This window comes from Fringilla coelebs (genome assembly GCF_963513975.1).
Source record: "Fringilla coelebs genome assembly, chromosome: 8".
In the NCBI taxonomy this organism is placed as follows: Eukaryota; Metazoa; Chordata; class Aves; order Passeriformes; family Fringillidae; genus Fringilla; species Fringilla coelebs.
The window spans coordinates 19,112,663-19,136,151 of NC_140066.1; the positions used below are offsets into that span (position 1 = coordinate 19,112,663).

The 23,489-nt window shown below is 42.4% G+C and overlaps 2 protein-coding genes across 3 annotated transcripts in view; one reads left to right on the top strand and one right to left on the bottom strand.

Moving 5' to 3' along the window:
- The window catches only part of ARHGAP22 (Rho GTPase activating protein 22), a gene marked incomplete at both ends in the record, with an annotated part of 114,134 nt that extends 101,706 nt beyond the window's left edge, over positions 1–12,428 (bottom strand). For both annotated transcript variants that reach the window (XM_084210346.1, XM_084210345.1), the window contains one exon: positions 12,395–12,428. In XM_084210346.1, coding sequence (XP_084066472.1) covers positions 12,395–12,428 — 34 coding nt within the window. The remainder of the gene's footprint in view (positions 1–12,394) is intronic.
- Positions 12,429–22,302: 9,874 nt separating this feature from the next.
- WDFY4 (WDFY family member 4) overlaps positions 22,303–23,489 on the top strand; it is a gene marked incomplete at its 5' end in the record, with an annotated part of 123,276 nt that continues 122,089 nt past the window's right edge. The window contains one exon of the mRNA XM_084210746.1: positions 22,303–22,391. Coding sequence (XP_084066872.1) covers positions 22,303–22,391 — 89 coding nt within the window. The remainder of the gene's footprint in view (positions 22,392–23,489) is intronic.

Genomic DNA, 23,489 nt, shown 5'->3' on the forward strand with positions numbered 1-23,489 from the left:
ACCCTTTCTTTCATCCTCTCCTGCATTAAGAGTGCTAAAGCTTGGGGCATTTAGAGCTAGTCTGGAGTAGCAGACAATGAATACATATTGCAGGCAGCAAGCCAGTCCTCCAGAACAGATAGGTTAGGTGACCTCATAGGTCTTTTCCACCTCTACCTCCTTTGGATTTATGAAGTATCTTATAATAATAATTATTTAATATTTAGTGCCATTTTCCCTTCACTAGTGCTAATATGATCCTGCTCCTTCCCATTTTCTGCATTCAGCTAACTTAAAGCAAAATTTATAACTGCCCACTTGGAACAAGGCATGAGCTTACAGGCCAGTACCAGTAAATCTGCATCACTGATATCTCACATTAACTGTTGCAGCTGGAAACCAGGCAAGCTTCTTATCCAGGTACCTGTGATACCCTACAGCTAATTCAAACATCACAGGAAATGGCAAAGCAAGCCTCTGCTTCTCAGAGTGCTTTTGCCTCTTTTGGGTTCAGACAAGTAAACATGGCCTTGATGTTACCCCGTGATTGGTTTCTGCTCCTGGTGCCTCACCACACAGGGATGAAACTGGCAGCATTTGCCAAAGAAAGAAAAATAATGGGGATGTTGTGGTGTTTGGGGAATTGAAAAAAAAAAAAAAAAACATAGATCACATTTGCAGCATTAAAATTGATCCTATTTCTTCACTTCCATGAAGCAATCTGCAAAATAAGGAGAGGCAGATAAGAGACTTAGGTCAGATCTTTAAAGAGCCTCCTCAGTGTAATCCAGTGAGGGAAATCACATGTGTGTCTGTGATAAAATCTGCTTTGACCTTCCTCATGACCTGGCAGTCAGGTCACCATGTCGTGCTTTATAGAGCTCTGAACCAGCACCTCTACACACTGAACACTTCCACCAGCAGAGGGCAGACCTGAATGGTATCACACCCTCCCATTAGCAAAGTCTCCCTGATACAACCTCCACTTCTCTAGCTGCATTTACTTTCTCCTTCCACTCTGTCTTAAGGACCCACTCACCTCTCCTGTAGCCATCCAGCAGGCACTCATACTGACCCCAACAACCTTCCAGGTTTATGGACAGAAGATGCATCACTTTGTTAAATTTCAGACTTGATGAAAGCCCTGACAGGCAGTATGGATTTTTTTTTCCCATTTCTCTAAACTGCTAAGGTAGATCCTGCTACTCTCAACAAAACTGTGAATAACAGGTTTTGTCTTGTGGCTCAATCAAGAGAAATGGGCTTTCAAATTATAACTATTTAGTGCTGTAAGATTTTTTGTTTTGGTTTTAGTTTCACTTCAAAATTAATTTAAAAGTTGAAATTTTGTCAGAAGAGCTGCTGCAGCATCATAGCTTTTTCGGAATTAGTCTTCCTTTAGTTTATGCCAAAAATACATTGCTGAATTTAATGTGAGCTAATATACAGCATTAGTCCTAGATTAGTAAAATTTACCAGCAACTTCTGGATTCCCCCATCCCAGTACTCCTTCATTCTGATTATTTTTATGTGCCAAAACAATAGTTAAAAAAAAAAAAATTACAGAGTTCACTTAAAATCAGGCTTTAGTGTATCCAGGCATATTATCTAAGCTCACTCACTGTCGTCTGAGCTCTCTCAGACAGGCATTCTCATTCCTGTAAATATCAAGAACCACTTTCCCCCACACAGCCAACATCCTCAGGCTTTAGTATTGGCCCTTCTGGCAGCACAGCATCCTCTGGCAGGTGGTGACAGAGGTACCAGAACACCCAGCCCCTCCCCACCACCACCAGGACATGGAGGACCCCATTTCACAGTAAGAAAACTCACTGGTCATGTTTAAATCTCTATTGCAGAGGCCCATAGGAATTGAGTTGGATAAAACCTCCCTGCCTCATCCTGGACCGCATTTCACAACTAGGACCAAACTGCAACGTGGTTTAGACTGCCCAATTTCCAATCCACATTCATGTTGCAAATTATGTCATTACAAAAATAAATATCCCAAAAATGTGCTTTTAGCAAAGGCACTGTAATGGTTCTTAGGCAACATCTTGGTATTAGGGTAACCAATTAGTCTAGTGATACCAAAATCCATTTTTCTGCAAGCATCTAAGTCACCTCCACATTGAAGTACCTTAGCACTCTCCAACTTCAGCATGAAAATCCCATCAGCCTCCAGTTTTCCTGACTTGCATGTATATACACCCTCTGCTACTTTATCTCTCACTCTAAACAGAAATTAGTTTAATTTCACTGGAAACCTACCACCTATATTGACACAAACCTCACAAAAGACATCAAACATCTTGCTTTGAAATGTTACCAAATATGTTACCTTTTATATTCCCTCAGTCCCCCTTTGATACTATTTGTACAGCTCACAGAGTAATTATTTATTTTAGTCAAGAGGTAAAGCTTTCATGATCAGTCTCAGGAGAATGCAGAATTTTTCTTATTTTATGCAGCACCATGTCTCAATCAATTGCTATGATAGTTAATTCTTCATGCTGTCTTTGCTTTCCATTTCCTTAGTATCTGGTCGTGACTGTAATAGTTAATTTCATTAGGGACATACTTAGCAACTTCATCTGCAAGTCAACAACATGGATCAGATAGAAATTTTTAGAAAGAGGAATTATTTATGGCTATTAACAGCATTGATGCTTATATTGCATGCTTCACAGACTACAATAATTGCATAGAGGTCAGAATGAGCACGGCCTGCCTTTGAAGCAGCAGCTATCTTAGGTTACTGGGATCAAAATATCTGCTTTGATAATCTAATGCAGTACACCAAGCCCCTGATTCTTAATGGTAGAAATATATTATTTCTGCTTATCTATTTAACAGTACTATGGAATCAGCAGAACATAAGGAAGAAAACAAATCAATAAATCAGATTCACAACTCAGCAAATATTTCACATGCTCTAGAGTTCCAGTCCAGAAATGTGTTTTCAAAAACACCAGACAGGTTGGTTTCACTCTTCACGTTATCATTAATTGATTATTGATTAAGACATACACCCAAGTTCTAAACAGAAAACAGTGTAGAAAGCACTCAAACTCTCCTTGGGAAAAGGATTAGGGTTCATTTGCACAGCAGGGCAGTGCTGAAATGCGAATCACAACCCACACCGTCCCCAAAAAGAAGGCAAGTGCAGCACAGCGAGGTAAGAACAGAGCCGGCAGACCCACAGGTGGCACTAACGAGTCGAGTCATTCTGGGAGGGCAAATCGTTCTGTCAGGCAAGAATCAGCATTTCAGAGCTTGGAATCACTCCTGCGACTGGAAGTGACGCTGGCACCTGAAGTTCTCATATCCATGAGGATGGGAGGAAGAATACGGGTCAGGGCAGCGAAGTGCTGCTCAACAGTCACTGCGCAAATGCCTGAGACTACACTAAATAAATTCCCCTCCAAAACCCCACACTTGGTTGTCATGCCTCTAAAAGTAAAACCAAAGTGTGGAGGGGTCAAATTGTGTGGAGCCACACTGTCACTCCTTACAGAGGCAGCAATCCCTATCCAGAGGGCCACACACCACTACAAGAGTTCCTCTGCAACTCAGACCCACCTCCAAGCAACAGCCACATCCCTGTTTTCTCATGACATTATCTCCTACCCTGAGCATGCACAAAACAGAGACAACTTCTTCCCTTCCCTATCCATTCCATCCCCCCTTCCTGAGTTCAATCCTGCCTGGCAATATTATACAATCTCTTCTGCTCTCCTCTCCCACTCCCAGCTCTGAGCACCACTAGAGATCTGAGCACTCTGTAAGTACTTACTTAAACCAGACATGGAAATCAATCAAGTCAATGCAATTCAATATCAATTAAAGATGTAATCTTTTGAAATTTCATAGGCAGTTAGCTAAAATCAATATGGTCATTATAATTGATTTTGGCCAACAAACTGTCCTACAATAAAGACACTTTGCTCTGGTGTTCCTTCAGTCTGATGACACTGTGACACTACATATTATTTCTAATACAGTCTTCATTTAAAGTACTAGCCACAAAGGGAAGTGGCTTCCCATACTATAAATTATATTCTCCATTGGTTTATTTAATTCAAATTTGGCCTTATAAAAAGGATTCACTGGAAATGCAGGTAATGTGCCTACAAAGAGAGACTGAATTTCCTTACACTGAACTGTTGGCAAAAAGTACTTGGTTTAGATTTTTCTGTGTCCATCACAGAACCACATTAGTCTTTGAATTTGATTGCTAAGATACCAGAGTCAGTAAGCACAAACAAAACCAAGGTACTTCCTCAGTACAATCTGAGAATTAAGCATCTTGAAACACAATAAGCAAAGAATTAAAGGCATGATATTTGAAGTGGTTAGTGACAAGACATTTTTAGACAATTAGAAGAATATCAGTTATGAGGACCTGACAAGAGCTTTTGGCTCCCTCAAGACCGAGTAGCAGTCTCTACAGAAATAAAAAGGTGCTACACAGCCATGTAGCTGCTCACATTTTGTGATGGGGATGACAATTGCCACATTCAGAAACACTACCCTAAGAGCCAGCTTGTGCTCCATCACTTCTGCTCAGTAAAGCTGCACCTGTCTCCTCACAACACTTTACAGAGCAAAGTGACATGCTGTGTTTAATTCCTTCCCTTGATTTGTTCTTCTTTCAGCCAATGGCCAGGTGATGTCTTTATCACATCAGAGAATACAGCAGCACAAACTGATATACATTAATGCAGAACCTTTCCGCAAGTCAAGGAAAACCCAAATATATTTGATAATCAATGCAATCCACCCCACACAATAAAAAAAAAATTTAAAAAACCCAAAAAACCAAAAAAAACCCCAAAACATATAGTCAGTGGGATAATTTAATCCTTTTCTCCTGAAGAACAATTGACATTTATCTTCAAGCTATTGTTACAAATTGCCAAGATCCTTCACTTTTCCTGAAGTCCACCATGCCAACAATCCATTGCTATCATATAGGTAAAGGGGCATTGCTTTGTGGGTTGACATTTCACACTGGACACCTTTCAGCTATTGCACAAAGTAGTCCTGAACTTCATTTGCTATCACTATCATCAAGAAGGCCAGCAGGTCTCAACTCCACAGAATAATTATTTAAATGAGTTTAACCTTGCATTTGCAAAAGAATTGGAATTACTGCTTCAGGTTGTAGGAATGTGTGGTGACTTTTACACCTGTCAATGAGCAAACCTTAAATACTGTAGGTAACCTGCCACCATCTGTTCTTGAAACTGCCCTGCAATTCCACATAGCCATGCCAATGTTTTCAAATCACTAGCATTAGATCATGGATAAATGCCAAGATGGAAGGATAATGACTTAATTCTGTCTGCTACAACAGATTGACCTAACAATTTACAATCTAGTAATGTGAAATAGCCCATATCCTTAGTTACTGCAAAACCAGAGTTACAGACCATTTTGATAATACATGAACAAGTACAGAAACTGCTCCCAGCAGAAGACCATGTCTTAAAGTCCTTTTATCTGCACTATCCTCTGAGATCTCCCACCTGGATCCACTGCAGACTATTCGAGGGACAGGTCAGCACTTAGTCCCAGCTATTGGACATGCTGCTTTAAAGCACATGCACCTGTTAGAACTGTGACTACAAGGTTATCTAGAACACCCAAGCACCAGCTCTCCACTCCCACTGAACCCTGGCACAATCTCTGGAAAGCTGGACCTGTTCTCCCTCTGGTTGGTTAGAACTGCATACCTGACAAGAGATCTGCATACCCCACACTGCTGAAGGCATCTCTGCTGCTGGCAGAGCTCTTGTAAAACCCCATGGACAAACACACCGAGCTACAGCTCACCACTGCCAGCAGAAAAAAGTCTTACTCCTTTCTTCCTGCTTCCACTGTGCTCTTTCCATCTGCCAATACACCCAGCCTTACAATCCCACACTGACAAGGTGAGACCTTTTTATAAGAAAAGTTGCTCACTGGAACGGTAGAAAGTTCCAAGATATTTTTTCTTCCTGGTGTTTTAGTGAGTCAAATCAGGTCTGAGAAGGAAGGCTGAACAAATACCTTGAACTCCCTCTGCAATCAGAAACAGCCCCTTGTAATCCTCCCAATGGCTCTGGCTATTAATTTTTAATAATCTTCCCAGTCAGAGTAGATTAAGGAACAAACAAAAAAAAAAATGCTGACTACAATAATATTAATTTTGGAACTGGGACTGTGTCCTGAGCTTGTACAGCACCAAATACTGTGGACTCCTGATCAAAATTGTAGCTCTGCAGCACTACAGATGCAGCATAGGCACAGGTCCACTGCAGTGTGAAAACTCAGGCTCCTCAGAGGCACTCTGGTCACCCACATGCTTTTGTTAAATACTGCCTGTGCCACAACAAGCACATGGGCCATATTCCTCAGACAATGGCTGCCAGCATCAGTGGTTCCTAAAACTGATGGTATGAGCACCAAAGAAATTTGTCCACCCCACTCCAGGGGCTATAGTTTTCCAAAATTTTTCTGGACTGAAAAAAATAGAATCTAGACTAAAGAAAACTCTCTTGAGGGCTGTTGCCAGCAACTGGCTATGAGATGAAGTGATACCAGAACCCAGCCACTTTCAGCAATAAACTTCCCTGAATTCAACCACAACATTGTATTTCTCTTCTTTCAGTCTTCTAAAAATCAGGAGGGTCTTCATTCCTAGCCTGCTTTTTATGGCAAAACATTGAACCAAGAGCTCAGTGTGCCTATTTCAACACTGTTGTACCTGTTTTTAATGTGCAAACAAATACTGCTTCCTACGTGTGCAATAGCTGAGTGAGTGACTTGCTGCACTGCCAGGGTTGATCTGGGAGACAAAGGCAGATGAAATATAGGAATTCTTACTCCTGCATTACTTCATACTCTAAGTACTCAGATTATTAAGACATAAGCATTTGTGACATCACTGGTTAATAAAGCAAAGGTGGCTCCTCCTAAACTGTAGCTCTGCAAAGGAGTAAGTTGTAACCCTGTGCCTACAGTTCTTCCAAGAGATCATGAGCAACCCAATCCCTTCCCATGCAACAGAAACAGTTCTCACTTTAGAAACAGCATATGCAGCTGCTTTGTCCTTTATTTCTTGTTCCACAGGTTGTTTTTTTAACTTCAATACCAGTTCACAGGATGACAATCTTAGTGAAGCATAACACCTGCTTTTAAGAGGAAGAATATTAGAAGTAACTTATTTCAAACACAGCAAAAAACTAGTATCTCCTCTCTTTAGAGATCTTCATAAAGGCTAATTTACAGCTCGTTGGGCACAAAGGATGCACAGAAAAAGCTCGTGGAAGGAATACCTGTCAGAAAGATTGTCAGCAGGACCCTCCTTCCCCCATGTTAGTTTTAAGTACTTAAATATGTGCAGGCCTGGGCAGAGTCTGGGCCCAGACCATTTCCTCTTCCAGCCCAGCAGATATCTCACACTGCAGCCTCACGAGGGAGTTTCCTTTTCCCACCAGTGAACCCTTATCCTTGCATCAAACTACCCCTGCCCATACTGCAGGGAGCTGAAGGGAACAAATGAGGTTGTTCATGCTGCTGTGCTTGCCTATCATTTACCATAAACGTCAGGGGAAAGCCAGCAAGGAAAGAAAGTCATTCTGGTAGTAATCTTCCAATGAAGTGTAGTACAATTATACAGGTGGTAAAAGTGCAGGTGACTGTCCTCTCAGCAGAGAGGTGCTAGCATTTGTAGCCCTTCCACTGTGCTATTTACACACAGACTGACAGCTTCACCCTGTACTCCCTCAGTGATGTTCTATTAGTAATTAGAGAGCCTATGACTTGGTGATTTTTTAATATTTAATTCCCTTCCCACAAGTGCTCTCCCCAGCAGTCCAGCTGCCCTTAGAGTTGAATTACTCTTCTTTCTCAATACCCCTTTCCCTCCCCAGGAGGTGAGGCTATGGTTCATTATTTCAAATTCAGATTGCCTGCGCTTAATAAGCTGGTGCCCGCCTGCAAACTTTTCAGGGCTTTTTCTAAGGAGAATGACTGCCTGCCTGAGCCTCCAGGCAGGGATAGAAAGCTGCTATTGCCAAGAGCAGCAATTACTCCAGCACACACCATGAATCCAATTGGAGAGGGGTATCTCTACAGTTATGAGAGGATTGATTACACCTTTGAACAACTCAGGTCCTTCTTCATGGCACATGCCACCAAGTAAGGGTGAGAAGGCGAACCTGTCTCTGGAGGAATCCCACAAACATCCCTTTCTTGCCCCTGTCTCTATATGCACACAGCCACTGAACCAGGACAGAGACAAAAAAACAGAGCTTATAACACAGGTCATTGCCACACACCCCTGCACCAGAGCAGCACAGTGCTAGGAGCCTGACTCTGTAGCACAGAATAAAAGTAATTCTGTGCAGCACACAGTGAGAAGGAACGCTCGTAGTTTACTTGCCCCTTTGTCTGGTCCTGTTTCTTCACACTGCCTTCAGGGCAGTTAATCCAATACTGCACCAAGTCCAGCCCAATGCCTCCCTCCACAGCCCCTCTTCTCCTGCCTTAGGATTTTAAGTTAAACTCCGCAGTTTCATCTCAAGCTCCTCCAACATGACAAAACCCAGGCTCATGCTGCAGGCAGCCCTACTACTGCCTCCTCCTGCTCCCTGCCATCTCAGAGATGTCTTCCTCCACCAAACTGAGATACAAATCTAATTATACTTACCAACACCTCATCCTTGCCTTTTACCCAGATCCTTTCCCAGAGGAGAGCTCCCAGACTGCCTCTCCTGCCTTGCAGAATCACCCATGGGAGGATGTGGGGCAGTGACCACCCCTCACACGTGGGCTCCTGCCAGCTGCACCAGTCACTCTGGTTGCTCCCACCCGGGGCCTCCAGTGCTCCCAGCAATGTTGGTGGGCTCCCAGGGCTGAAAGAAGAGTTTGGAGGAGTTCACAGCTCCAGGGCTGTTTACCTTGGTTCCAGGAGTAGGAAACTGGGTGTTCCCATTTGCCTGGTAGGCTGGAGGTGCCAAGGTGCTGGCCTCCCACGTGCTCTGGGGTAGCTGTGCACAGCTCCAGCCCCTCAAACCAGAGCTGCCCTGTGCAGGTGCTTGGCTGGCATTTGGTGAGGGGCACTAGACTCATTAGAGCTCCCTTTTCCATCTTTCACTGGCTGGTGGAAGGATGGCTCTTCACACAGCAGGAGGGAAATAACTGTTCCACTACAGCCATGTGAAGGATATCGGTACATTTGCACCTAACCAACCAAAATGTCTCCCATCACTTTTTATAGACTCTAAGTTTAAATTTAAACACACAAAAAAATTTTATTATTATGACTGTAAGGAAAATTTGTAACATATGTATGAGCATGCCACAAAGAGAAATAATAGGTCATAGTGTCACCCAAAAGTACAAAGCCCTAATAAAGGGAGAAGGGTTATTCTTAGTGCCTCTACAACTGAGACACATTGTGCTGAAGACAGGAATATTGTAAATTATATATGATGGCAGCAGGCTAGCTCTCTTTCTATAGAGGGCAATCACATCACTCAAAATACAAATGCATAAGTCTGTAGCCAGTCCAACTTCCATTTTCTAGCACATTTAAATGCAACTGGGCTGGCAACCTTTTTGGGACTTTTCAAGCCAAGGATCAAATGTTGTTTTTTTTTTTCATCTCTTAAAAATAATTAAACAAAAATGCAATCAGTGAGATATTTTTCTGCCCTATCACATAAGAAGAAAGTGAAAATAGATGTTTTCCATTGCAGCCACTTATTTTGGGATCCTAGACTCCACCAATGGTTTTACATGAACCCCTATAGATGAAAAAATAATGCAAAATCTATTCAGACCCAGCCAGAATGAATGATTTCCCAGAAGGCCCATTTATTCACATTAAGATTTTCTGTCTGTGAGGTTTTACACCTTCCTAGATCTTATGGAAAGAACATGTACCTCTGAATGCCTATTTTGGAGTTACAGATGAGAGGCTACTGGTGGAACAGCTAGGACTGCCTTGTACTTGATAGTTACTTTTAGTAAAGCAAATTATCTTTGTTCTCTACTGTCCCTTTCAGACATTAGGAACTACACCCTGCACGTCAGGCTCAAGTCCAGACCAGGCATTTTCAAAAGGCTGAATATTTTTAAACCCAGGAGCTTTCTTAAGGACAATCTACAAGTCAAACAAAAATGACAGCATCAGACATCACAACTCCATGTTTAAAGGCAAATTTTCAGCAGAGAATTGGAAATAAAAAAGAAATTGATGAAGCATTCCTGTTTGCACAAATGCAGGGACCCTGAAGCAATGAGCTAGCTAGCCAAACACACATGTTGGAGTTTGAACCTCAGGAACTCTGCAAATACATGAACAACCCTAGGTTCAGCCACATTGCTGCCTTCTGTCACACTCAAGTGAAACCACAGATACTCAGGATACCCCGAGTATCCCTCCTTGTCCCTTCTCTTCAATCTGTCTGCTCACAGAATTCACATTGCTTCCCTTCCACAACTAAGTCCCAGTGGCAGAGCTGACAGCCACTAATCTGAAAAGTCAGCCAAACTCAAGCAGGAGCTTGCAGCAGATCAACTGCCCTTGTTGATGCTTGCTGTATGCAGAACATTCTCCCAGCCTTCTGAATACTTTGCTTGTCCACTGTTTATCACCAGAGTCCTCATTAACAACCCCAGCTGAGACTCCAGGGAGCATGAGCTGCCATTTCCTATTCAGCTCAGTCTTGCAAGGTGGGACACTTACCTTCAGGAACCATTCAGTATCTCCAGCATGGCCTGTTTACAGTTCCTGTGGACAAGAGCTATAGAAGAACCTCGCAGGATTAGGTCCTACTTGGTAAACTTTGCACGAGGTTACCAGTGCTTTGCCACAGCATTGCCAAAGTAAGAAACTTCCCAGAATCCCAGGTCTGTTCATGAGTTCTAAATTAATTTAGAAATAAACTTGCCTATGCACAGTTAATGAACCAAACAGAACAAACACAGAGAGAATGACACATACTGCTATAAATTGAAATTGAATCACAAAGGTGCACTATAGTTTGACCCCTAAGTATCAGTAGACCCTAGGGATCTAGAATGTCTGTCCCATAACTACACTTCAATATATATTGATACACAAATTAGTCTCTTCCAGGTGATTTGAAGAGAGTGGAAGAATGGCAGGCATGACACAGCCTTCCTGTACGACGTGAGGAGCATCACCTAGCTTGTCTCTTCAGATCGACCAGGAGTGCTGGATAACACATATATTAAAAGGCTCCCTTAGAAGGGGGATGGCAAAGAGGCATCATCTACAAAAGACTTGCTGAACTTCTACAACCTTGTGTAACTGAAAAATAAGTACTTATGACTTTATGGTGAGTGCAGCAGTGCGTATCTGATCCTGACACCTCCAGATGGCAGGAAGCTTCTTTCCAAGATGCTAACAGCTATTTAATGGGCTGTTGGTATTTTAAGGACTGTTCATCACGTAATAGAGCTTTCAATATATGATGCAGTGACATTTGGCTGAAAGGACCTGTTTGGAATCACAGCAGCTAGAACCTTTTCCTATTTGACAATACTGGCATGGCTGAAGAAAATCCTAATCTTTACATACTCTTCTGACTGTGTTTGCTTGAGCTCCTAAATGACATTACTCTAATCTGTTTCCAATGGGCAGGAAGAGATCCCTCTGACACTGTCATTGGCTTGTGAGTGGCAATGATGATTTCCAAATCATGTCAAATGAGTAGCTGGTGCTGCCCCTGAAGATCACAGAATGTATCCCCTGCCAGAGCATCTCTTCCAGGTGACCTGACATCGAGACAACGGCTGTGCCCAGCCCCAGCTCTCTGCTTTACAAACATGGCACACTACACCTCCCAGCTCCAAATGACTGCTCAAAGCATCTGTTGCAAACCCAGGGCAGGTTTTCCTTCCTTCCTTTTGTCTTGCCCACAGCTCACAGAACGAGTATCTCCACCTCCTGCATCCAGCCCTGCAAGGATAATGTACTACAGCAAACTGCTTCTCCAAGATGCTGCAGGTAAACTAGACACACCTGTCTCCAGCTGTTATAATGAACTCAGCGTTAGAAACACAGCCTTAGCAACCAGTAAAGGGCTGAAAAGGCTATGTCGAGTCCCAGGACAGAGTACTATTTTTTTTTTAATTTATCCCTGCTGCTCAGCCCAGACATTGCAGACCACGCCGGTGAACACCAGCACAGGTCTCCTCCTCCTAGGCTTCATTCTCCCAGAGCAGTCACTCTTCCCCGGGGCTGGCCTCGGCCAGCGGGGCAGCAGCCGCCGCAGCCGAGGCGGGGGGCACTCCGCGGGCAGCGCTGGGGCTCTCCGCCGCCGCTGCGAAGTTTCCCGGTGCCGGCAGCTGGTCTCCGTCCCCACCCCGCGAGGCGCAGGGGTCGCACACTCACCTCTCCTGGCCTGCCTGATCTTGGGGCTCAGCATGCTCCCGGCTGGGCGCTGCCCGCAGCCTCAGCGCCCGGCCCCGGCCGCCGCCCCGCGCATCCCCGCCGCTCGCCGCTCCGGCCCTGGCTCGGGGGCGACGCTTCACGCGGGGCTGAATAAACCCTTATGCATTATTTATCCGGCCTCGAATTAATTCCCATCCAAAGTAGGCATGAAGTGTCTCGGCAATTACCGCCGATGGACCGGCAGCGCGCAGACACGAGGGCTGGCCCCGGCCCCGCCGCTAATTGGCCGCGCGGCCGTGTGATCAATGTGCCGCTGCCGGCGAGCCGCGCTCAGCCCCGCCGCCGGGCTGCGGCTTCCTCCGTGCGTGCGCTCAACAGATGTGGGCTCGGCACGGCTCACATCGGGAGCTGAACCTGATTCAGAGGGATTTCTTCTGCGCTGGAAGAAATACCAAGAGCGCTGGTCCTGAGGGCGGCGGCGTGCTAGGCCACCTGCTGTGTCCTGCATCCCTCCCGGGGAGGCATCCCGGGGAGAGATGGGGAGCCGAGGGAGAAACGACCCGCTGCTCTCTGCACTGGCAGACTCGCAGGATGGGAATGTCTTCATTACACTTTACATTACGTGACATTTTACCACCCATCATTTTTAATTGTACTGTTTGCTAAGCTCACCCCTCCCCAGGAGGGAGGCAAGTCGGCAGTTCTGCAGCCAGTAATGAAGAGGAGGAAAGGATGAACCTTTTTTGACACAGATAGAAACTATTAAATAGTATCTATAAAATATAAATAGATAATTGGATGATAATTGTGTCTGAGTAATGGACATATCCTGACCCTGGATGGCTTGAAGCTCCATCCACCTAGAAGATCCTTCTGTGAGTGCCAAAAAGGGGTAAATACTTCCCTAGCACTGTACATGCCCTGCAATATCACCCTGTATTGCTGAGTTGTACTGACAAAAAGCATCTGAGATTGGCAGTTTTCTCCTCTTCCAAGATCTATTGTATTTTGGGTATTGAATGCTGGCTATCAAGTTATATCTCCAGTACTGGAAGAGGTTCTCTGGCTCTTTAGAGGGGTTGTGCTTCTCAATGTGCAACTACAGCAATAGCTAAGATGTTTTGGACCTTTAGCTGCTGGTAAAATGGGAAACTTATAAGTGATTATAAATCTTTGAGGTCACAGTGGCATGAACTCAAACTCACACACCTGTAAGCAAGGATAGAAGTGGGATCTGAACTGCTGTCTCAGTTCTGAACACACAGCCTCCTGCAGCTATCTCCCCACTAATCTCTTCTAGCTGGGTTTCAGCACAGTGAAGAACAGCTAACTGATGATCCCTTGGCCAACAAACTGTGGATAAGCAGGAGGAGCATCAGCAGAAGGGCTTTTTACACTTCTGCCTTCCTCACCAACCATTTAATAGAACCCTTTCTCTCTCTGTATTTTTAGTAATTCCTGTCTGTTTTAGTGCTCTTTATACATATAATTTTGCAGTTTGAGCAGGAAGTCAAAAGGTGTGTACAGTAAACATGACAAAGGATAAAGCTGACTGAACTTTTAACCTCATGGGAAGCACAGAACACTTCATCCTGCTAAGTCATTTCCCATGAAAACTTGATTTCCCCTCTAGGAAAAATATTATATAATGTGAGCTATATAAATAATTATAATGTTTGTGAGTAAAATTAAAACATTCAAACCAAGTTCAACACTAAAAGCTAACTTCTAAGTTTCTCTTGCTAAATAAAAAATACGCAGTGGAAAGAGAAACATTCAATTTGACCTGTTTTGCTTTGACTTATACATTTTTGGCCCTTCTTAAAGCCATTTTAAAGTATAAACAGAAATGAATTTTTAAAGACTAGGAAAGTGGTGGGGGGGGGTTGGTTTTTTTCCCCTTCGTTTAAGTACTGGTCTGAAGTTTAGGTCTAAAATTATAAAACACTATTTGGGGGAAGTAAACTGCTTGCCAAGGAAAGAAAACAAACCAAATTAAAACAAACAAGCCATCTGAGAGAAAAAAACAAAATAAAACAAAACCAAACAACCACCTCCAGCAAGTGGTTCTACACTAGCTGCAATGCTTTGGTCTGGAAATTTAAAGAAATAGTTCCTTATAGAAACACTAAGAGTAGATCCAGTAGAAGGGTAGCACAAGTTTCTAGAAGGAACCAGACACTATGTGAATGTTTAATTCTTAAAGCTTCTATACTGAAAGCTTAAACTGAGGAAGATAATTAGGACAAGTTCCCTCAGTGGTTTATATTTACCTTCATTCTCCCGTGTGAGTTTAACATCTCCTTTCCATTCCAGCAGCAGAGATGTCCTCCCATGTAAACCCACTCTGCAAATATAGGAGAAAGCTGTGTTGTTGTCCTGAAGTGCATTAATGGCATTAATGCCTCTAACACACCTCACATGGTTACAATCCACACCCTCTGCCCACTGCTCCAGGACCTCTATTTAAGCCCAGACTTGGGTTTCATATCCAGCTTAAGCTATCTAGTAGGAATATTAGCCTTCAGTGTGTCTGTAGTGATGTATGAATTTGGGTTATGATTAGAGACTTTTTTTCAGCTAGACCTTATATTTCCTTCAATGCTATGGATCTACCTGGTAATTAGAAGATTATGTCTGGTATTGGTTATCTTTATTCTATGTAATTCTTACTTTTAGAGCTGCAGGGTGTTTTCCTAGTTTGACCCTAGACCTGCTTCTTCATTGCCATAAGCAATGTTAGATATGCTTATGCTGTGACTGAACCTGGCCATTTCTAAATCTTTTCTCCTTGCTTCATTCAAGTACTGTGGGTACCATGGCCTCCCCTGCTGTGTTCTCCCTCTCCTATCCTTAGGGAGAAAAGAGGATTTGCTGGTTATTCTATTCCAGAGCTGGCCTCTAAGGGCTGTTCTATCTAGCAGTCTTCTCAGAGAGAGTTAGGAAGCTGCCAAGCTGAAGGCAATAGGACTTTTTATGATTGATCTGAGTTGAGAGGGGCATCCCTGATGGCTTGGGATACCAAAGTGATAATGTGTACCAGTTGTTGTAAGCCATTGCTGTCATAGTTATATCCCTCTGCTTGGTTAAATCCAGAATGAAAGTCTATTGCAGAGCACTAAGCATCTGGCAGGCTAGAAAACAGAAAGCACTTGACAAACCACACACTGGAGAAGTGCTACTATGTGACTCTTATATGAATCTAAAAAAAATTGTGGTCATAACTTATCTGCTGCCTTTTTGGAGTGTGGAAAAACTCTTCAGTCTGTCACAAGTGTTCCCCATTGATGGTTTAGTGCACAAAATGAAGGCAGGTGATGTGACCTAGGGATTAGAAAGCTTTAGGAGAGGGAGGAGATGGGGGTCTCTAGTCTTAATGACAGCTGCTTTCCCATGGCTCCAAGCAAGGTATTAAATCCCAGGTGGTGTCCATGTTAATGCAGTGTTTTGAGCTCTGGGATTGGCAAGTGCTGTCTAACTGCAGAGGATGATAAGGAATTGCTGCAGTGGGACCCCCACAGAAGATATGATTCATGTGTTGGCGCCAAGGCTGATGACTGGAGGCTATGAGACGCAGCGGGTTCTTGAGACGGAAGATGCGTGGGCCAGTGAAGTTGTTGGAGCTGTTATGAGGCAGATTGAATGGATCTCTGTTTCCCCAGGCTGCACACACAGCATGCTGTCACCTACCAATTAGCACACGGTATATCCTTTTTCCTCCTCCTCATCTTCTGCTTCCATCTGCAGGCCAAGGACTTGTTGTAACTAGCTGACTGATAACATTTTCTTTGCTCATCAGCGTGATGCACCTGGATGAAAGCCCAAGATCAAATCACTTTGGCCCTACAGAATCTCAGATCCAGTGTATTTAGACTGCAACCAAAATTGCAATCTGTTCTAATATGTTATGAAATGGAATTGATGGAAAAGGGTCCAGAGAAACAAGGAAAGACCACGGTGTGCATTTTGAGATCAATAACTGCAGCAAGTTTGAATAGTTATGTATTCAGGAACTGTAGAATTCTGCTGCAGAAGTTTGTGCAGAAATTAACAACTTTTCAAGTATCTAATGACCAGAAGGAATTTCAATTTGATATAGCCCTTGCTTACAGGCTAAATCATCACCACTTGAAATCTCTTGATGCTGATGATGCCAGCTGGTTTCCCAGGTGAAAAAGGCTACTGGTCTTTCAGCTTCCAATAACCAGTGATTTTACTGGCAGTCCTAGGGCTTATAGCAAGAAACACTCAATCCATGAAGTGAGAATTTTCCTGTTCTCCTCTGCAGATGGCCTCTCTAGTATCATGTAAACTGATAATGCATAATGGAGAAACCTGTGTGGATGTCCTAGAGCAGCTCTGGAAACAACTGGAAGCTCAAAGGTATCTTTGAGGAAAAAAGGTGATTCAGGAAAAACTTTAGTTTGGGGATTATATAATGCCAAGGGACAAAGAATGGAATAATTTCTTTGGGTTTGGCTGAAAAGTAAGAAAATGCATACACCTAATGGCATCTTGGGCTTCCCATGGGTGTGGTTACTGCAGGAGGCAGTGAATGTGCAAAACACATCAGGGCTGCTAGGAAAGGACAGAACTCTGACCTTGCAGCACTACATTCAGGAACAAGGGCTAAGGGGGACACTGAAGAATAATTTTTCATGTTTTTCAGAGTGAAACTAGGGAATTTCTAAGTGTCTCTATTATTCTTTCACACTCAATGTTTCTTCCCATCTAGTTATGTTCCACAAATAGGTCAGGAGTAATTAATCTTTGATTTCAGGATGTCAGAGTGACTCTCTAGAGAGCAGCTGTAGCTTGAGAGAAGCCTATAACACAGCTGCCTTGCACTTCAGTGGGATAGGAAACTGCCCTGCAGAGATATTCCTGCCACACTTACTTTTTTTCCCCTCTGCAGTGGTGAAGGTATACCAAGGGTACCAATACCCCTGTAAGATCTCACCTACTGCTATGGGAAATACCTTAACTAATCCAAATTTACTCAAAAGTGTGCCCTGTAAGATAGAAAAATAGATACTTTACATTAGTGGCCTGCAAAAACACCTTGAGAATTGTATGGTATTTTTCCTAGTAGATAAAAAAGCATGGCTTGGATTTTTTTTTGTTTGTTTGTTTGTACTTGACAAACGTCAGAGAAGTTGATGTGCCCTTTCTGATTTTGTTATAAACAGTGATCTCTGACAATGTCAAGGTACACTATTCTAATGAGAAGAGCAACTTTTAACAGAAATTTTAAGCAGTGCAATTGAAGAGATGGTAAAAAAAAAAAGGGATAGACAATTCTGAATGATCTGATAAATTTTTCCTAATGTGTTTTGTGATACACCTTCATGTATTACAGGAAAGCAAGCCATTTAGATTAGGAATGCAAGAAGTTTCTTAAGAGCAGTAAGTGTTTTATAAATCCAGATAATCTAGATTTCATAATCAGGGAGACAAAGTATGTCCCTAAGTTTTAATTTTTTTTTAATATTTTTTGTTTTGTCCTTGTGGTATTATTTTTATTAAACCAGGATCAGAAATTATATGTCCCCTTTAGTACTAGAAACTCCTGCTGTTGCCATATTCCTAAACAAGTCTGCAAGCAGAGCTTCCTTTGGTAATGAAGGTGAACATAAGGATACTGAGACAGGATGGCTCCAAGTATTGCATTGCATTTGCTTTTCACAGGAAAAGGAAGTAAACATAGAATGGATACTAGTTGTATGGACAACCAGTGCCCATCTTAATTTTGTGTCTAGATGATAGCTTTATCAATAAGGCACAGAGAAATCTTTTAACCACTGCAATATCTACTGGGGACATGTCAGGGCAGATCAGAGACTTTGAATCATTTGGTTCTGCTCCATACAAGATCTAGTGGATATTTTCCAATCTGAAATAGGGTGACAATGACATTGCAACTGGTGTCTCACAGCCAGATAAAATAGAGTTAATGCAATTAAGGTACACAGAAATAATTTTTTTCCCAAATTATATTTGGTTTGAAGTATTTCACATCTGAATAAAGACTACTCAGACTATTGAGGACTAGGGCACTTCTCCTACAGGGAAGAGTTGAGGGAGACAGACTAGCTTAACCTGGCAAAAAGGCTAGTGAAGGAATCTAATATCAACCCACAAGTAGTTAAAGGGCATTTTCAGAGCATAAAATCAAACACCTGGTAGAACGGGTGCTGATACACAAAAAAGAAATTGCCCCCAAGTTTGGACCTTAGAAACTCAGACTGGAGCCCAGAATATCTTTTTGACCAGGAGGGTGATTCAGCACTGAGACAGATCCCTGCAGAGCAAGGGACATTTCAGCCTTCAGAGATTTTTGAGATTATTAGACCAGTCTGGTTTTGGTGCTACTTCTGTTCCAAGCAGAAGGCTAGACTAAGTAACCTCCAGAGGTCCCTTCTGCTAACATTTTTATGAGTCTGTCTTTAAGCCTCTTTTCTGCTGCTGTATCTTTTGATCTAGCAAAATGCTACTTTTCTCTCTGTCCCTTGCCTCACTATCACCTTCAGATCATCACAGATCTAAGAGGGCTGCTACTGCTGTCAAATCAGGGAAATCACAGTTGAAGATCTTCCCTTCATCATTGCCTCTTTTAAATGGGTGAGTCTTCTCACAGAAATTCTCTGTGAAATGTATTCTGATCTTTCTGAACTTAATTTCCTGATTCCAGTATAGAAAAGCATTTGAAATTAATCAAATTTAAATAATGAGAGAGTGCTCATAAGCTTCACATCAAAATACATGCTGAGCTGACCTGCTGGATCAGAATTTATTGGAGTAGTTCACATTGTTTGGATTTTGCATTATGTAAGAAAAGCATCTCAAACTTCAAAATGAAGTTCCTTAATATGACCAAGTCCCACCAGGTAACTGCACTGTTGCACTCACATCTCTGATTCTGATTGTGCTACCTACACAGTTATGCAGTCTGCTCCAATCACCTAACAAAATTTGCCAGATTGAGCTTTGATATTGCTGAGACAGGTAGGACGTGAAAGCCTGGAAACATCATGGATTTCTGTCTGGTTCATCTGTTTCTGTACACCCCCCAGACCTTCCCTGCACCTTTGAGAACAGTGACAGTAATATATCCTTTGACAGGGAGCTGCAGGACCTCATGAATCAGCTGCATAAAACACAGGAACCTGGGCAATTGCTTATCCTGTCACCTGTGGGCCTGGAAGAAATGAGGTCCTTGGCTGGGAGAGGAGATAAAGAAATGCATTATTTAAAACTTGAATGCTATCTCTGCAGAATGAATGTTACTTTTTTTTCTTTTAGTGGCAGGAATCAAAGAGCAGTGCATGCATATTTTAGACACCTTGGACTGAAACTGGCATCCTCAGGAATGTATCTCTCCTGCTGCCTCAGGGAAAAATAGAGTCATTTAGGCAGATCTGATTCAAAATGAAACTAGGGTGAAAACTGGAGGCTAGGTGAAAAATGGAGGGAGCTAAAAATTTCAAATGTGCTGTTATTTTAACACCGACCTATTTTTCTTCTGTTTCAAATCATTTTGAGCAGAGAAGAAGAAAATAATGAAATTAAAATAGAATTGTTAATGACTTCCAGACTTGGAGGTTTGGAGGCCCAGGTACTATTTGTGGCTCTACCACTGACTATGTCATTTCAATTCTTAATGTTACTGTTTCCAGCCTGTGAAATGGAGTCTGTAAAACTGAAAACCTCTCTGATAAACTTTTCAAGATTTATGGAAGAATAAGAAATATTACTTATTATGTATATGTGTTATCTGAAAATATGTTCCCATGAATATTTTTTTATCAAAATGTTATGGAAAAATGAAATATTATTTTTTAAAATATTTTCAACTTCCCTATGGGTGAAGAAAATTTAGGAATCATAGTATTTTAAAGCATCATTTATTTTGGAGCAGATGTTATCCTATTAAAGATTTTCTTAACATGGTAATCAGCATCTTGCTTACAAGGAAACCAGTTTCCTGGAAGACTATAAATGCTTCTTCCCTTTGCCTACCCCAATATTCTTATGTGGAGCAGATTCATTTGGACTATCCAACTGTTTATTTTTACAAATGTCTTCTCAGATATGTCCTGCTGTGGAGGTTGTCCACTCATAGCTGCAGTATAATGAGTCTGCATAGAGATACTTCATTTGAAAAGTCAGAAATCTGTAGGACCAAACAAAATCCCATGGTTCTAAATCCTTAACAAGATTCCTAAGCTTGTGTTCCTGCAAGGAATTTCAACTTGGAAAAAATAAGGTACTGCAAAGTTATATATTACTGGATTTTCAAAGAGAACCAAACTATTCTTAAAAGTTTTATGAATGGGATTTTTTTGTTTTGTTTAAAAGCAAACAAATAACCCTCTAAGAATTACCCACCTGAACTCCCCACCAATATAACTTATCTCAGTATATTCTTGTTTTTTATCCTTCATCTAGCCTTACTAATATTTTTGTTCAAGGAAAAAATGCCTTTCCAAAGCAAAGCATCAACTAGTTGGGTTTTGAAAGTATCAAAAACCATTTGTTAAACTAAATATCCCTTATGTTTTTCTCTTTTGCCAATGCTGACAAAATGTAAAGGTAATTTGCTTCCTCCAGAGTTTCATTCCTCATCCACAATCTTTATCTGCTCTGCTACATGCTGACACCTTAATAAGCTGTGTCCCTAAAGGGAGAAGGTCACAGTACAGCACTGCTTTCTAAGTGGCTTCTCTGCTGGGTGCCCAGCTGAAACCTGTCCATTCCAGAGGCTGGTGGGAGTGTGAAAATGTAATCCTATAAATGCTTAAATAGCTGAAAGCATGTAAACAGGCAGGTGAGTGGTTCTATGTGCTGTGGCACTCTACTGTCTCGTTTCTTAAGATGGTCTCATGAAAATAAATGGAAGCTGCAACTCTAAGATGAAAGTGAGCTGTGTGCTTGCAGGTATGTGAGGTTTTGGCTGCCTGATGCAAGAGCAGCCCTTGCAAGCCCTTCTGTTGTGCTGCCACCTCGTGACGCTCAGGGAGGATGGTGCCAACACAAAAGATGCTCACAATGAAGATTGCCCATGTTACTGCTGAGAACCACAGAGCAAGGAATGCTCCCTGGAGCTCAGAGGCTAAAAGGCTGGAAGGTACAGTTTCCTGTTTAAGATCTATATGGACAAAACTGGCCTATGGAAAGGAGAGAGCTCTGAATATCTCTGGCAGGAATGCCTGTATTGGGCAAAGGCAGTCTGAATTTTTCATCTTTATTCTCATCTCATTGGAGAGAAAAAAAAAGAAATAAAAATAGAAAATAAAAGTTTATTGGAAATGAAAAAGGATAAGACATTAAATAGAAACAAAAATGCCACCAGATCCTGGCCTACCTCACTAAGGGTTTAGTCATATGCTTGTCATCTGTGCATTTCAGATGTCTTTTAAGATGGATCCCCCCTCTGAGCTATTCTTCCACTTGTGCCAAATAAAGTACAAGCCATGTGCCTGATTTCGACTTTTTTTTTTTTTTAGTAGCTCTGTCAATGTTCTGAGCACAGGTTCTGGTGCTAGTTCATTGCTACATATTTGGATGAAGGGGGCAAACCTCACAGGTTACATTCTGAATGCATTTAGGTCCCAGACTTTGGCAAGGTAGGTCTGCTTCCTTCAAGTTAGAGGCATCTGTGTTGTGACTGATGTACTGAGATACAAAACACTTATCTGAGTTTCACCTTATGACTGCTGACTGTTTTTTAGACAGCTTAGCAAATCTTGTCACTGAATAAGCCTGCATTCACATTTCCCTGCTTACAGCCAGGCAGTTCCCGAGGGCAGTGATCCCAGAGACCCTGTGTCTGGGCTGGCATCCGAACCTGCAGCCCTGCAGGAGGAATTCTCGGGTCTGCCAGAGCTGAGCCACTCTGCAGCCCTGCAATGGCACAGCAGCAGAAGGGACTCCTGTGTGGCACTGAGCTGCTGAGGAGCCTGTTGCACTTCCCTCCTGTGGTGAGCCCCACTGCAAGGTAAGGACTGCATTCTTCTGCCAGTTCCTCCTTTACTGCATGCCGTAGCTACCTCTGCTTTCAAGTTCTGCAGAATGCTCTGAGCTCCAAGTGATCACACAGCCAATCACTAGTTCCTTGTTGCTCTGATTTACCCCCTTAACAAAGTATTTTCTACTTGTGCAGTGCTCAGGTTTAATTTCAAGACTAAAATTACCTCCCTGATGAGCAGAAGCAATTTTGTGTATCCTTATTGGTCCAGTTCCTAGCACAAAAGCAAACACTAATGTAGAATCTGGCCATAAATTAAGTAGAGATTAAGGAGATTTTTTTTCTTATTATTTACCAACCTAGAACAGGGTCGTTTTAACACCCTAAAAGCAACAGCCCCCAGGGAAGCTACTCAGCTTCATGAATTGGTTTTTTTTTTTGTTTTTAAATCAGAACATACCAGATAGCAAAACCACTGTTTTCATCCCCATTCCTTTTGTCCAGAATTTTGTGTGACATGGCAAACCAAATGCAATGGGAGTATTGGTTCTATAAATAAAGAATTGAAGAAAAGGGAAAGATACATGAGTCTAGTTCACAGTGCTAGAATAATATCTATATCAAAACCAGGCTTATCCATGGATAGGGTGTGACAGCTCATTAAGCCTCGCTTATTAGGTGCTTGCAGGTACCTGAGCAGGTATGACTGTGGGAAAGCAGCCTTCCTGGATACATGCAGAGTCCCTCAGGGAGCACAGCTTATTGAAGGACAAGGTCACAAGAGCTGGAGTTTCAGTGGACTTGGAAGCTGCAAAAAAACCAAAAAGCCAACCAACCAACAAAAAAATAAAAATAGTAGTTAGCAGGGGACATATCAGAGCTGAAAAAATGTCTTCTCTCACACTTGTGTTTGAAGGATCTTGTTTAATTTGTTTAGCCTGAACTTTGGGCTCCCTATTTCCTCTAAGATGATGAGTGGTTGCTGTAGGCTGTGCAAGCTACAAAACATCCTTGCAGAAAGCAAAGGGGGTGTAAAACAGGAACTAGGACCCATTTATGAAACATAAGAAAGTGACGTTGTCTGCAGAGATTTTGATGATCCTTCTGCAGAGAGAATCAGAGTAAATC